This window comes from Ischnura elegans, chromosome 6 (assembly GCF_921293095.1).
Source record: "Ischnura elegans chromosome 6, ioIscEleg1.1, whole genome shotgun sequence".
NCBI lineage: Eukaryota > Metazoa > Arthropoda > Insecta > Odonata > Coenagrionidae > Ischnura > Ischnura elegans.
The window spans coordinates 115,861,095-115,877,912 of NC_060251.1; the positions used below are offsets into that span (position 1 = coordinate 115,861,095).

Below are 16,818 nucleotides of genomic sequence, written 5' to 3' on the forward strand. Positions count from 1 at the left end.
GTTCTTAGGTGTCATATAAATTGTAAATGCAGAACTTTTCTGCTACTGGTACCTCCCAGTGGACCTGTTTCGCTATGTCCTGCAAAAACTACTCCTCTGACTCGATTGACATATTGTACATTTTCTCGTCTTCCTTCTTTGATCCAATGTAAAAGGATATTTTCATTTTCGGATCGGCTTTGTACACTAGGTCCGCCATTTTAGGATTGCAAAATTATTTCACTACACAACAAGGTTAAGAATGTTTTAAGTGTCACCAACCTGAGAGCTCGTAATAATTCTTGTATCAGTTCGCTAATCGTGCCATGAGAGGAGGGAGGGAGGGGAAAGCGATTATCACAACAAGGGACTTATTTTCGTGGTGGAAACTCATCAATTAAGGGGGAGATAGATAGCGAGCAAAGCGTCGATTTCGTCTGATGTGTCGGATGCGAGCGTTCTTCATATTATTTTTCGTTTCCTAACGTGGCCAACCACCGCGATTGTTGATTGGGGCGCTGTATTGACTTTGACCTCGCCGTCCTCCTCCTCCTCGTGAGATAGTCTACTCTACCCTCGCGCCGATCCGTCTCTTCATTGAGGAAGACGACTAGCTCCGGAGTAGTCGCTCCCCGCTCATCAGTCTCCATTGGCTTACCCACGTTGCCGCACGGAAGCTGGATTCCTTCGAGTTTACTCCAATCCTGGAGAGAATAGTGCGACGCTTTAGCAACCCGTAGTGATTTGCTCGATGCGCACCTGTGGATGCAGTCTTCAGAATTAGGCTTTTCACTCAGCTCTCATCAGGTCTGTATTTCCAATGCTCTCAATTCATTATTTTTCATCTCTAGTACGCATAGAGAACGACGAAGTGCTCGTCAAAGTGTGTGGGGAGCAGGGGCGTAGCGAGAAACTAAGGCGGGGGGGGGGATTTAGGTGCAACTAATACAGGGGTGTGTGGGGGTATGGAATACCCACCAGGATAAGCGGTAGGTGCGAGATTAATAAATTGCGGAGTTTTAAGATAAATGGTTCAAAATGGTGAGTTTTGCGGCTTTCTGAGGGATATTTTATTAATCCTTGCACCATTATATTAGTAATATCAATCCAATTAAGTAAAATGGATTAAACTTAAAAATTTCTCCGAGCTCTGACCGGGGGGGGGGGGTTTATCCCCCAAGCCCTCCCCCCTCGCTGCGCCACTGGTGAGGAGAGGCAAATTCTAATCGAGATGAGGAGACGTAAGGTATAAGTGTTGCTAGTATTGAGCTGGTAGAGGATGTTAAGAACAGTGTTAGATGGAAGAATGTTTGGGAAACGAGGGAGAAAAAGGAAGAGAATAGGATTTATACATGGAATGAAAGGGAGTTGGCCTTATTGTGAATTTAAGAGGGAAATCCATGAGTGAAGGGTATACTGCCAGAATACTTCTTAAGTACTCCATGGAAACCTACCTTAATCGGTGGAATACTTTAACAATAGCAAAAATAGAGTGGAATTTGAATTGCTCGAACCTTAATGGACCAGATTAGTTATTCGAAACATAGATGGATTTTATTGATAAAATTATAAATTCTCTCGTGTCATTTTAAATAAGAGACAGATATTGAATTAAACATTCTGACGCGTGCGCAAGTTTCTTTTTTTCATTTTTACTTTCGAATAACAATTGTAAAAAATGAAAACAGTAGTGTTTTTAATTGAGAGATTATTCATTATTATTCACCAATCCTAAAATTGGTGTGAGTGCTTTCTCATTTTTACTTCTTTAATATTTTTTTTATACAAGGTGTGACGGATCAGCAGAAAGTTGGGTTTAAAGACGATTCTGAATGCCTAAAGTTCGAATAGTTCAATGTTCAGTGTAGCAGGGACGCAGGGAGAATGGATCTTTTTTGAATCTTTAACAGGATTCTACTCCCGATTTATTATTATTAGTGTGCGTATTTTTTTCCGACGACGCGACTTTTCGAGAATCAACTAAATTTAAATCTTCGTTTTAAGGGTTTCTGGATCTATTAGTGTCATCGCGGAGACAATTGTGATCAGGATGCTGTTTTTTTAAGCGAATTATACTTTTAACACTTCTTGACTCTTCACCTCGCGAGACAGTAATTCCTTCCTCTGTTGAAGTAGTTCATGTACAAAGTCGCTAGACATATCTCACCGTCCGTAATTGCAAGAACAAATTGATATTCGGAATTTTGTTGGATTTGGAGATTCTCAAATCGTGCAAGAGAACTCTTCAAAATGGATTTTTTCCAGAAATTCTTGAAAATTCTCGGCACTTTGTTAAGTGTTGAAATACAGCAAAGGGTAGAATAATTATCGCTCTTATTATTCTTCATAATTAGCCAGCAGTGCTATAATTGGCTTGACTTTGCTCACCTCTCAATATTCCCATCACGTAATCTGTTGATAACAGTTCGTTTCTTGTTTTCGATCTCCTTTCTCACTTGTTCCTTGTATTCCACCTTCATTCGTAAATATTTCTATTCTCTTGTCCTTCCACAGTTATCCTCATTTATGCATACTGGTTGTAAATGCCTCATGATCTGGTATTCTAAGCAATCCAAATTTTCTGTCTCTTCAGTTTTTTTCAGAAGAATTCACTTTCCTTCCACTCGTCTTGGGATTTGTGAATCTAGCTCATTTACTAGCTCATCTTCATTCGTGAATGGCACCGAATTTCTAATGCAACCAACCTTAACATCCGCTAACGATCTTAACTGTTTTGTCATCGCACCCGCGCCTTGCTGACATTTCAATAATATTAAAAGTCATCCTACGTCAAAGACATTTTCAAATTGAAGCCCCCCCGTCCTTCTTCTCATTAGTATTCTCCTCATTCGCAACCTCCACTCACCAATTGTACTTCCTTCTTCAGCCCGGCATACGGTTGACCCGACCTCCCAATTTCCGTTGGAGCAATTGATTTAAGTATATGTACTGTGAAAAGGAAAATTATTTCGGTTAGTTTCACCCTTTTTGTGCTGCAGTTTGCAAAATAAACTCGCAAATATGTTTCTATGCATGTGCCAATGATATTGAAAAGACCTGCTAATGTTCTTAGAGGGAGGTATGATGAAAAGGGTTTAGATTGACGAAGTTAATTGGTAGTTAGCGTTATTTGAGGGCGATATTGGATAGTAATCGTTTAGTTGCAGAAGTAGGTACAAGATGTAGAATTCAATGGACTCAGGAAATTTGTACAAAAATGAGGACATTGACTTCCATATGTCATAGTTCTGACGTCGAACTTGTTCATGCGAATGAGGATATATCTGAAGATTTTGCAGGGCGATTATCTTATTGTGGGGGCAGGGCAATTTAGGGTTTGTCCTTCCGAGGACAAGACTAGACACACATATTTCTCTATCCAACCGCATGAGTCGTGAACTTGAAATATGCCGCGGATGAATAGTGTGTGGCTTCATAAATAGAAGATGGATCCTTATGTTTATTCGTTCAGTTCACATCTCTTTCTATTATCAAATACATACTGTACCGGTAAAAGATTTGTCTAGGCAAAAGCTCCATTCTTTTTTCTCAAAAGTGTTCCCCTATAAAAAAATTACGAAAGAGTCCCTGTTGCATGTAGTTTACAAAGAACAAGTGACATTGAATGTATTTTGAACAGGGGCACGTGCCCCCCCCCCCCCCCAACGCTCAAAGAATAGACAAAATTCTTAATACGGTTATCATTACGTTCCTTTTGTTTTGTGTATTACGGAGCCTCAATCATTTAATTTCCTATTTATAAATTTCATGCTAAAATAAAGAGAATATTACGTACATAAATTGTTTCATCTTGTTTTTAATCTCTAGTATGAGAAGATTGTTTACTTGTCAGACCCTTCTGCCCCCCTCACCCCCCAGAAAATAATCCTGGATCCGCCCCTTGTCGGTAGGTAATTTTATCTAATATTTAGCTAATGGTGGTTCTCAAAACAGTCGTTTCTTTCCGTAAAGACTTCTTATTCAATCATGACTACCAGGGGCGCAGCTAGGAATTCAGTCTGGGGGGGTTTAGGTGCAACTAATACCAGGGTGTGTGGGGGTATGGAATACCTACCAGGATAAGCGGTTGGTGCGAGATTAATAAATTGCGGAATTTTCAGATAAATGCTTCAAAATGGTGAGTTTTTACGGCTTTCTGAGGGATATTTCATTAATCCTTACACTATTCTATTAGTAATATCAATCCAGTTAAGTAAAATGGATTAAACTCAAAAATTTCTGTGAGCTCTGGGGGTTTAACCCCCAAAACCCCCCCTCGCTGCGCCACTGATGACTACGACTGGCTTCATTCGTACGTGTAGATTGTCTTTTAGTGTCATCCGGAAGAAAGAATAAGTTGGGGCATTTCGTTCCACCCTTTTGCGTCTCAGAATTTTCTTTCCCGCCTATTACTATTAAAGGCGGGATCCATCGTATTCATCGAAAGGGTCATTGCCCCTCAGTTGAGGCTGTGTCGGGACGATATCTGCTCCGTTGCCGCTCTCCTCGGTTATTCCGCACGCGCAGACGTCAGCAGCGTAGCTCTTTCTCTTGCTATGATTCTCGGATTCAGCCTCGAAGAAGATCAGAAGTGAATAACGAGTGTAAGGTGTTGAAAACATTAGGTGTAGTATTAACACTAGGAATGCCCAGCTGGGTCAATCTGACCCAAAATAGAATATTATGTTGATTATTTTGAAACGAAGACATTATTTAGGCTCATATTTCATGACTTTTAATTATTTAGTTTGCTTTACCACTGTGCAAAATTTTGGCCAGATATTATTATTTTTTTTCTATTTTTTCTCATCACTTATATCTGCCGTGCCCAGATGGCTCATTTTGACCCAGACTATCAAATCCATTTCAAGCCTCTCTACTTTTCCTTTGTATTCAATGCAACGGTGTGTTTTATACTGATTTTTTGTCAAAATGTTACTGTAGTTTTTATTGAACCCAATACCATTGAAATCCATTGTACCTCCCAAAACCCGTCAGAGGAAAAGCGATAGGTATTCACAAATTCGTGGAAGCTAGTTTCCCATAATACCATATAAATTGTTGAAAAACAACAATTTTAATATTTTTCGTCTAATTAAATTTTTTACTACCCTCCCAAATGCTTTATAAACAATATTAATAAATAAACTGGGAAGGAATTAAGTATTTTGATTACAATATGCAAATCTGGTCATATTGGGTCAAATTGTCCCACTCGGGCATAATAGGGCGTAAGGATTGGTCGGGCATGATAGTGTTTAATTGGATAGTAATAATTTGCCTGTGGCCCTCAAGTCATTTAAAGAACGTAATGTATAAAACGCTATTTCGAGGATTCTATTTCTATTCATCAAGTGGCGCAGCGAAGGGGGTGTTTGAGGGATAAACCCGCCCCCCTCCCCCCCCCAGAGCTCAGAGAAATTTTTAAGTTTAATCCATTTTACTTATTTGGATCAGTATTACTTATAGATAGTGTTAGGATTGATCAAATATCCCTCAGAAAGCGGTAAAACTCGCCATTTTGAACCATTATTCTTAAATTTTTTTCTGGAGGAGGGCTCCCGCGACTCCTGCTTACCCTGGTTGGTATGCAATACCCCCACACCCGTAAATAGTTGCTCCTAAAATCCCCCGTAGCCTTAATTCTTAGCTGCGCCCCTTTATTACTCAATATATATTATTAAAGGTATGGTAGTATGAATGAATTCATTGAATAATGCTAATATTCATCCATTATTGTCTGTCAGCTGTTTATCTATGTATATATCTCCATTTTTACAATATTTTTTGTAGAACCTGTATTTTTATGCCTGAAAAAATTATGTGTGACATGTTGACGTACCCCATATGCTTCTGGAAGTCGTTAGAGAATAAAATATTATTACTATTAATATTATAAAACAAGAGCAGAAATGGAGCAAAAATAGGAAATGACAGGCCTAAAGATAATTTGAGAATTATTTGCTGAGTTTATTATCCGAGTTGCAAGGGAACCGTTTTTTCATTCATCCGATCCCAATCTCAAGCAATATTAGTGTCAGAATGCGAAGCTACAGCGCCTCAAATCCTGAGCAATAGGCTCTTTTTTTAAATTTACTTAGTGGCTATGACAGGGAGAAAATAGCTGTGAAGTCATCTTCAAAATTAGCTCATCCTCCTCTCCAGTTCATTAATCCAGATTTTAATATATTTCTTCAACTTAACGTTTTCCTGCTTCTCTAAATAATCCCATGGATTTTTTTTAAATATGACCATTGTTCAGATGAATAATTCAACGACTATAGTAAAACAGTAGCCTTTATTAGAGTGAAAAACTTTATTATAGTGATTTCTACGTGAAAACTAGCGACCTCTCGTTTTCGTTGTGTTGAAGTAGGAGTGTGGAATTCTAAAGAAGCTGATTATTCACTATTTTTGTTCAAGAAAAATGTTAAAATACATTCGGAATTTTTTATGATTTTCACCGGTTGACCCATATTTAAAATTTGACGAATATTTAAATTGAAAACTTGGAAACATACGGACGTTTCCTTTTATTTTTTTAATGCCTAAATCGAAAGGTTATTACCCCTGGAGTACGTATTTCACGATTTAGATTTTTAAATGATGATATCTATATTTGGCGATAAAATGAAAAGTGAAAATTTTCAAGCGCGCGAATACACGACGGTCAAGTATGAATGCTTGGAAAAGCCCGTGTGACGTCATTCTAGTTCCGGCTGCCGCCGTGTGAGGCCACAATGGTGCGAGGCTATGAGCGCCGCTACGATGTATAGGCTGCTAGCAGGTAGCGCTTGGCTTAAATAAGGATTATATTAATACCCGAAGGAAACGTAGAAATAAACGAAGGTAACTTTCCGACCATAGGCATCTAGGTCCCTGTGACGTCACGTGGAGTGGCCAATCTGACCTATTTCAAATTAGGTTAAAGTTGATCATTAGCGGTCGTCTAAACTGGGATCTCTAAAACAAAATAATTAGTATATTATGAATACACTAATGGTGAGTAACGAATTGCAATCAAATTCTTTCGTTTTCTTTGATAAAGGAAACTATCGTGTTGACTAGCCACGACTACGAAAATTGACCGCATTGGTGTTAAAAAATTCAATCTGGCCTCTTGAGTTTTTATATTCCCGTTAAACGTAATATCTTCTCCGTAATGATTGCATTATGGGAATAGGTGTTTGAGTAAATTATAAAGTCAAATTATTGGGCGGTTTTGGCGTATATTAATCATTTTTAATTTGTGAAAATGATATTATATTATTGTACCTTTTTCTAAATTTTTGGCTCATATTGGCATCTGAGATCTTGTCATGAATTCATAAAATACTCTAGAATATCAATATTTTGAATAAATGGCACACAGTTGATGTTTTTTGATTCTGGAGTGACGCCGTGTTGCCTGGCATACATGTGTTTGCTATTGTTGGTTGTTTGACTTCCCGCGCTAATTTTGATGGCGAGAGGTTCTCGCGGTTTCTCTCTGTCATTTGTCGACCCAATTTCGAAGGCGGAGGGTATCAGCTGTTCCAATGGTGTTTAAATTTCCGTTTTATAGAGTCAAATAACTTAATTTCTTGCGAGTTCACTTTAATGTGATGAACTCAATAGTTTTTTCTTCTTGTCATGTATCAATTAGTTATCTACATTCGGCTTCCAAACTTCATTGTGAAATTTCTATTTTTAGTGCCCCATCAGTTTGGCATTGACCTAATTTGCTGGTGTATTTGCATTATTAGAAATATTTTCCGTCAGCATTGTCTAACTTTTTCGCATTATTCCCATGCACAGCATCGACATGGCTCTGAGGACATTGATACGATGGAACGAAGTGGCCGGAAGGAACTCCTGGAATAGAGTTGGAGTTTTGGCCTTGAACAAGAATTTCCATGTTCCTAAGCATAGTGTGCATAAACTAGCTACCGAAACTCAGGAATCAGGACCTATTGAAGTGCTTCAAGCTAGAGTTGAGAGTGGAGAACTTCTCCCCGATGAATACCAGAAGAAAGTTGCGGAAAGTCTGCAGCAGGTGTACAATGAAATCCAGGTAGGTGCATGTTTCCATTTTTTAAGATTTTATTAACAACTTCTGGCTTTGATTTTTTCACCGTTCCAGTATTGAAAATTAAATCATTACACATGCAAGCTCTACTATTTGTCTTTTATATTTTATTCATAACATGGCATGTTTCCTCTTCAGTACTTAAGTGTTTCTTAACGTAATTTTACCTTCTTCCTTCCTGAAGTGTCAGTTTAACGTAAACGTTAACTATTACGGAGTGTAATGCATACTTCTATTTTCCATTTAAAGATAATGAGTTGTCATTATTCTTAAATGCTATACTTTTATAGTACGAATCAGTTAATGACTAGATTTTGCTTTATGGTGGAACTCTACGAATTTGAGTGATTTTTCTCTCTCTGTATTTGTGTATACTCTTAGGGTTACACTCCCCCAGAAAGAGGCGGAATATTTCGCCGCTGGCTGGGATCGAGGAAAAGAGGCGAAGATGCCGAAAGGGAAGCACTGAAAGGGACTCCCGGTGTGCCTAAAGGTCTCTATTTGCACGGGGCTGTTGGCGGAGGTAAAACCATGTTGATGGACCTTTTCTATGGATGTGTGCCCCTACCCAAGGCAGCCGGAGGACGAATTGGTGGAAAGCGACGAGTACATTTCCACTCTTTCATGTTGGACGTGCATTCTAGAATACATGATGTGAAGCGAAACATGGGCGCTAGAGATCCCAGCAGCACTCAGCCTCAGCCTTATGATCCTATTCCACCGGTAGCGCTATCGATAAGCAAAGAGTCTTGGCTCATTTGTTTTGATGAATTCCAGGTAATAATTGATGCCCAGGAATCTGAAAATTTCAATTAATTGGAGCTATTCAATGGAGGTAAATAATAAAAAATCATTCATGTTGTAGGTTACAGACATTGGAGATGCCATGGTGCTCAAACGCTTATTTACGGAACTATTTCGAAATGGTGTTGTGATGGTGGCCACGTCCAATCGCCCTCCAGAAGATCTCTACAAGAATGGCCTTCAGCGTTCCAACTTCCTGCCTTTTATTGGGGTTTTGAAAGCTCATTGCAATGTCGTCGGGCTGGACTCTGGTGTGGATTATAGATTGAAATCTCTTCCTTCTGATACAAAAACTTATTTTGTGTAAGTAATCCAATCTTTTAAAATCCCTTTTATTTGCTTTAAAAACTTCTCTTTTAGTTCCTCTGAAGAACCAATCTTAATTTGAGCTTTACTGATCTTTATTTCACTTTGTGCTAATATTACATGACCCTATTTATTTTATTTTCAGTACCTCTGAATGTGATGCCAACAAAGAAATGGACAAAGTATTCAAATTTCTGAGCTCAATGGAAAATGATATCGTTAGACCACGCACAATTAACATCAAAGGGAGAAATGTTACCTTCAATAAGACATGTGGCCAGGTTGCTGACTGTACATTTTCGGAATTATGCGACAGGGTAAGGACTTATTCCCACCATAAGTTCTGAGGGAGCACTTAGAATATCTGGAGAAATATCTGGATTCCAAAGTAATTTAGAACTGGAGGTTTCTAAATTATTTTGGAATAGTTAAACAAATTTTACATGTGGATTGGAATCCTGAAATTTCATTCCTGGTACATAACGTCATTACATGGCATAATAGTAAAAAATTACCCTATTATGGTGGGCAAAAATAAAATTATACAATCCATTATCGAATTTAACCCTTTCCCAGCTAATGCTTTTGGTGAACTTTTCTTGGGTTTGCTGCTGGATAAGAAAATTAAAGGCAGCCAATGTTTTAGGCCCCAACTTGTTGTCCATTCTCATGCATAATCAAATAATCTTGACTGTGGGCAATGAGTTTGAGCCTAATGTTAGTTGCCTCTAATTTTCTTACCCTTTGGTGGGTCAGAGACAAGTTCATATGGGTACAATCCATTGCTGTTGAAGTTTGCCAGTCCTACTTGTGGCAGAATAAAGCCCAAGGATGTTTATTCTGGGGTTGTATTATAATAATGATCTTTATTCATCCATGGCATGGGGAAGCCCAGGCAGATGTTGTCAATTATTGCTTACAATACATTTATATAAGATTTAAAACTCTAATATTACAACGAAACATTTTAAACACTATCATTACAAAGGCCAGCTCAAAGTATTTTGGAATTTTTCCAGTACATTATTAATCTTGTAGTGTTTACTGAGCAGACTTTACCTGGCAACTTATTAAAGAATTTTAATCTCATGTTATCAGACAGATCGTTGGTCTTTAACAGCGTGGAATAATTGATATTTAGATTATGTTTTTATGTTTTGCCTTAAGTGCATAATGCTGCAAAATACTGAGTGGCTTTTTATGCTGAGGATGTGCATGTTGTTAAAAATATTCCTGCAGTTGTCTAGAAGCACAGTTTTGATGTCACAGTCATGTCATGACAGTCACAGAAGCACAGTTTACAGATTTGATGAGAATCTTCAATTCTTTGAATAAGTTCTGCCTTGATGGGTTTTTTACCATTCACAATATTAGTGAAGTTCTGTTGATTTGGTCCCTGAAAAACCTGTTGACAGGCATTTTTCAGGATTCCAAGGGCAAAAGGGGAAACAATCATCGTGGAAGGAATTAAACTTCTGCATAAATACTTAAATATTTAGCATTTCACTGATTAATCTGTAATCAAATAGTTAATGGCCATTAATGTGCCAATTCTTAGGGCAGATGTGCATGTATTAATGCTCTTCTGCTCTTTGTGCTTACAGCCTTTGGGTCCAAGTGATTACCTCCAACTCTCTCAAGCATTCCACACGGTTATGTTGAGGGATGTGCCGCAGCTGAGTTTGAGAACAAAGTCTCAAGCAAGGAGATTCATCACGCTGATTGACACACTCTATGACAACAGGGTGCGTGACTCATTTCACGAGTGCATTTCAAACCAAACTCATTGTTGGATTTGAAGTAAATAAATATTTGTACTTTGGGAAAATGAGAGATGTATAGTAATTTTTTAAATCAGATATGTAGAGATGATTCTGAACTCATGGTAATCATTTGCATGAAATAGCTTACATACCATGCATCCATGTTTTTATAGAAATTGCAATTATTTTATGCATTCTGTCGTTAGCTCTCAGGATCCATCTAATAAGTATACTTTTGCATGTTTATATTTCATGGGCATTATGCTCTTATTTTCATGTGAATTAATTGTGGATAATGATTTTTGCTTGCTTTCTGTTGTAGATAATGGTTAATTTTTTGTACCTGTATTGAACACTAGCTTTGATTATTATATAATTTTTTAAAGAAAATTTTAACTACCTACTGTGTATTCAGACTATATTTCTTCACCTTAATCTTCTCCTCAGGTTATCTTCATATGTATTTCTCTTACGCATACTCAGCTGATCCTTTTCAAATTGCTATATTGTCATCAGTTGTTTTTATGATTTCCAATCTTTTTTGCACATGCTAATTCTGACCATGCTCTGTCTCCTCATCACTCTAGGCTATCCTTTCTTTCCATTATCTCGCTAATATTTCTTGGAATTCCACTGATCCATTCTACTTTCTGAATAATTTTCACCTTACAAACCTTAATTATGTCAGTTGAGAGCCTTAGATGCCTTGCAGTATGGATTATCATTATCTCTCAATCCAATGGATATTGTTGGTGGTGGTTTTTGGGAATTGCTGCGTAGGTAACATTTTCACACTCAACGTTTCACTCCTCCCTCCTGCTGGGAGCGTGATCAAGAGAGCGTTTCCAGCGAGCGCAGCAATTCCAGGAAACCACCACCAACATTCATAAAAGAAGCTGTGAAAATCTTCATACAAAAATCCTATAGGTATTTACCCTTAGCAGTTCAGTGGCTCAATTTTGATTGTAATATTCCTTTCATTATCATTTACACTCCTGTCTTTCAATTAGATACTTCTCTATTCCTTTCTCAGTACATAGATATTTGCATTTTACCTTTACAAATTTTCATCACAACGTGTTGGTTTTCTCTTCTGCAAAAATATTGGAGAGAGTTGGTGACAAGTTACGTCCATTGCGAGTCATATCGGTTGTATTTTCCTGGATTGCAGGTTAGGGTTGTGATTTCTTCTGATGTTCCTCATCGCCAGCTGTTCCGTGTGTCAAGGGCAGAGGAGGATACCGTTGGGGAGCTGGATGCTAATAGAACTCTGATGGATGACCTGGACATTCAAGTGGGCTCAGTGAGTCTCGTTGATTCTTATATACTCTGGGCGGGTTTTTAATTTCTGGTTAAAATTTTCGGGCGAATGAAAACGAGAGCTGATGAATTCTTCCTTCATAACTGTCGTGATTATTCTGAACTGATTTTCTATTCTGTAAATTCAAAATAATTCTTAAGTTAAAGTGTCAGCTCTATCATGCTCTGGTTCATTCTTAAGGCCGTTTTACACAGTACACGGAATTGCACAATCTGACGTAGGTGCGAAGGCGCAATCAAAATTGCGTCGTGTAAAGTGGTGAATTGCTAGAACACATGCGAGAATGAACGGATGCGAGACGGCAAAATAGCCCCTGTTCTAATTTAGTTCATGCATTCGTGCAATTCCATGCCATTTTAGTAATAAATGCAGCTCTAACCTGTGCAATTCTGTGCCCCGTGTAAAACGGCCTTTAGAAGGCATTATAAAACCAAACTTTGTAATTACAACTGAAATTTAAACTTGCACAAAAGTATGTCTGTAGTAGAAGAGGAGAGGCGTATTTTGGCGTAATTGATGATTATGGCAGTGGGTTTCACCACACTTTGGCCTATTCGTGTGTGCGGCCATAGTTTAAGGCAGGGAGAGATATGTATGAGAGGTCTATGGGGATGAATGGAGGGAGATGGAATGGGTAGACTGGAGGTATGTATTAAAAAAAAAGGTATTCAAAATGCATACATTCTGGAAGTACCAGAATGTATGCATTTTGAATACCTTTGAGGGGAAGAAGGGGGAATCACAATCTGTGATGGTAAAAAAAAACAAGATTTCAATTTTAACAACTGCTGAAACTGGTTATAAAATTAACCAAGGAAATTAAAGGCTAGTCGGTAGTAGACATTCTTAGTACTATACATAGTTACAATACGTAACATAAATATTTAGGTTTCAGTAAAAATTGAAGAATCCCATCGAAGGTGAGAAGTGTGTTTGATGATGCATGAATGAAGAGAAAAAAAAAACTTTCGGTGTATTATGTGTATAAAATTTGATTTAGGTTTACCCAAAAGAACATCACCGAGTGTCATGAATCACCAACCAGTTTTTACCGATGATTGATGCAATGATTATCTTGGTAATCAAAAGCAAAGAAAATCCCATAATTAATTGTATTATGTACCTATGCTCAAAAAGTTATTATTAATTTTCAGGAAAATGCATCAGCCAACATATTTACGGGAGAAGAGGAAGTTTTTGCCTTTGATAGGACGGTGTCCAGATTATCAGAGATGCAAACTCGTGAATACTGGGAGCAGTGGGAGAAGCATAGGTAAACTGTGATGCTGAGTAGTGTGGTTGATTATGAGTAGAATGTGTGGACCCTTTCTTTCATCTCATGTACGGGGATGAATGGAAATGTGTGAAAAATTGTCAGCCTAATGCCGCCCTCCACTGAAACACTCAGCAGGATAGGTGCACGTGAATGAATTGTTATGCTTGTGAGAGAATTATATAAGCAATTGAGGATGGCAAATGTCATCAATGTGATCAGTGTGTTTGGGTTATATCTTTGAAAATGCAGTTTAATGCATTAATCAGTGACTCCGACTCTAGTCACAGTGATATGTTGAACATCTCATGATTCTGAAACATGATTGAACCTTTGTGGTGGTCTCTATGAAATCTGTCGTTACTTGAATGGAGAATGGAATTTTAAGTTCTTCAATATTTTACCTTTAAATACTTTACCATTTATATTTTAACTTACTTTGAATATTACAATTTTGGTATACCCATTGTAACCAAGTATTTTTCGTCAGCGTTGTGGTCTGGTGATTACAATTTAATCATTTTATTTTAATTTATCATACACTTCAAAATTCAACCGCTTCGTAACTAACTTACCTGTCTTTTTTTAGACTTTCAAAGGCAGTTTTTATTTTTAACCTGATTTCATTTCCTTCCTTCAAAAAGGATTTTTGACACCTCTAAATTTTCTACAGAGGTTTAAAGATATTTTCAGAAATTATTTTCCCAATTTTCTTGTGGTAACACAATGAGAAACAGAGAATGAAAGTCGTTAATGACATTTGTTATCTCAAAATGCTTTTATTAAATGATTATTTTGTAAACATTTAACAAACATCTAGACAGTTTAGTTATTAGAATACGACACAATTGCAAATGTCTTTTCTAATTTTGTTACCAGCTTACCTAGTACTTACTGATATCCATCGGAGATCACTGGTAGTCTTTGTACTTAATTACGCTTCTAAGTTGTAATGGATTACATATTTCATTACTGAATATATTGTTGTGAATTTTATTTTGCCAAAAATTTCAGCTTTAGTATTAAGAGTCAAATTTTGCTTGTTATTTATTTTGTGTATTCTGTACATATTTTTTGAAATGTAAATATTGTTAACTACACATTACTCTAGAAAGGATAAATATATATTTCTGTTAAAAAAAAAATATTTATTTCCTTTAATAAACTGGTATCCTCCCGTCTTGGAATTTTGAGTCATATTTTCCTTCGTAATAATTGTTAATAATTATCTAAGGTTAATTCAAAGTCTCCTCTCAGCTCAAACATTTCTCTGTTGATTACATAAAAGAGTTTTGGAATGCATAAATGTTTCTATTTATTCATATGCTGAACCCAAATTTGGGTTTTGGGCTCATCGTTTCTGTGCTATGCTGAACACTATTAGCATGCACAGCAAATGGGGGCACATATTCTGTCGTATTAGACAGCTTTTAAACCCAAGAAAATCTACTCCAAAGTCAGCTATCGTGTATGCCAGGTCTGGTCTCTAAGTGATAGTTTTCGAACTTCCCTGCTTGACTTAAGAATGCTGGTAGCCACGTATGATAGGGGAGCTCAAAAACAGCTGCACCTGTGTCTCCGCTAACCATACTAAAGCAGTAACGGCAGCTCTGTTCAAGTAAAGATAATTTCGAAGCAGTAAAGTGAGCAAAGCACAACACTCATTTGTCTCCTGGAAAAATGGGGGGGTCATCTTATATCTCAGAATATTGTAGTAATTTAAATTTTGGTGACACAAACAAAAACCATTTTTCTCCTTAGCACAAGCTAAAATGAAGCTAAATCAGCTTTCTTTCTGTACCAAGCATACTTTACCTTCCCAATGCACAATCAGTCACTCCTCTAGCAAAAGTAATACATATTAAATTTGTTCCCATGCATACATATCTGTCCAGTCAATTGGATGTTTCGTGTTGTGCTTGTGATCACTTAATCTTTTTTACATTGAGTATACACTGGAAAATCTAGCCTTAGTACATTCTATTCCACAATGGTTTTAATACTCAACTGGCTTCCATACTTCCAGTACATATTATTTTAAATGGACCAACGCTTCTGAGCATGGGGTAAACTTTTATGATGCCCAGGAATGGAAGGGGGAGAATGTTACCATTGTAGGTTAAAATTCAAGGTAAAATCATCGGTGAATGCCATCGCTGAACTGGAACATGTATCAAAAAATTGACTCTTGAGCCTTGCTGATTTAATCTCCAGTAGTTTGCGCATCCCATGGCTCCCATCTGTGGTAATGGTCTGATGAAGAAAATTGTTCACAGACAAGTGGACCGGTAGAAAGGCAAAGGGCAGCCCTTCATGAGTTATGTAGGACAAGTTATTGGGCATGTACTATGAGGGATAAATATTAGCAATGATGTAGAAGAGAAGAACGTAAATATGAATTAGTAGATAGGAGAGCGTAGTGAGGAGTTGTGTCAAACCAACAGGGTGGTTTCCTTTTATTTTTTCATTGCCTAAATCGAAAGATTATTACTCCTGGAGTACACATTTAACGCTCTTAGATTTTCGAATGACGATATCTATATTTCGTGATTAAACGAAAAGTGAAAATTTTCAAGCACTGGTTCTGGTTCCCGCTGCTGCAAAGTGAGGTGACCTAGAGGCGAGGCTTGAGCGCTGATACAAGGCAGGCTGCTAGCAGGTAGCAGAGTACACTGCTACCTGGTAGCGCTTGGCTTAAATAAGGGTTATTATTACCCTATCAAACGAAGGAAACTTTCCGAACTTCAATGGTTGGTATTTTCAATGGTTGATTATTAAGACATGTTTCCCTGAGCTCTGTGCCTCATGCATGCATTGGTAATCTCAGACGATGTAAAACTCCTATCTACTCGTATAGAAATTATGTCCCTGTGACGTCACGTGGAGTGGCATCACATGGGCGCCATAGTTCCATTATAAGTTCCAGACACTTAAGCCTTTATAACCCAATGTTGCTTCTGAGCAACATCAAAAATATTTAAACTTTCAGCTCTATTTAGGAAGCATATAAACTACCCATTATTTAGTAGAGTAAATTTTAACGATGAAATGTTTAGCTGCCACGATACTTATAATTGAGTGTTAAATTTTTGAGTTTTCAAAATGAAAGATCTTCAAATTTGGTTTCTCCCATACTCAGCTCTAGGTTAGAAAGGGTGTGCAGAACTTTGGGGAGCGGATAAATACCGCAGGGGAGATTGATAGGAGGGGAAGGTAAAATACCCCCTCTGCTATTGCCATCAAGGAGAAGGAAAGTCATTGGCCAACACATGAGAGATCAGTTCATCTTGTGAAATCAAATGTA

At 37.6% G+C, this 16,818-nt stretch overlaps 1 protein-coding gene across 2 annotated transcripts; it reads left to right on the plus strand.

Annotated features, from left to right (window-relative positions):
* Positions 1-564: 564 nt before the first annotated feature.
* On the plus strand, positions 565-14,507 carry LOC124161550 (putative ATPase N2B). Of its 2 annotated transcripts, none has more exons than XM_046537926.1 (8): positions 565-786; positions 7,777-8,032; positions 8,429-8,824; positions 8,913-9,154; positions 9,303-9,474; positions 10,762-10,902; positions 12,092-12,223; positions 13,396-14,507. In XM_046537926.1, exons 2-8 carry the CDS (start codon positions 7,784-7,786, stop codon positions 13,516-13,518), a joined length of 1,455 nt encoding a protein of 484 aa, XP_046393882.1. In that variant the 5' UTR covers positions 565-786; positions 7,777-7,783; the 3' UTR covers positions 13,519-14,507. The 2 variants fall into 2 exon arrangements, with proteins under 2 accessions (XP_046393882.1, XP_046393883.1); XM_046537927.1 differs by lacking the exon at positions 565-786 and adding an exon at positions 7,385-7,520.
* The last annotated feature ends 2,311 nt before the right edge of the window (positions 14,508-16,818 follow it).

Excerpts from the sequence above, each read along its gene's own strand:
- LOC124161550 (XM_046537926.1), top strand. The coding sequence starts at position 7,784 with ATGGCTCTGAGGACATTGATACGATGGAACGAAGTGGCCGGAAGGAAC. Across the intron at positions 8,825-8,912 it reads TTTGTTTTGATGAATTCCAG|GTTACAGACATTGGAGATGC; the intron begins GTAATAATTGAT and ends TTCATGTTGTAG. Across the intron at positions 10,903-12,091 it reads ACACACTCTATGACAACAGG|GTTAGGGTTGTGATTTCTTC; the intron begins GTGCGTGACTCA and ends CCTGGATTGCAG.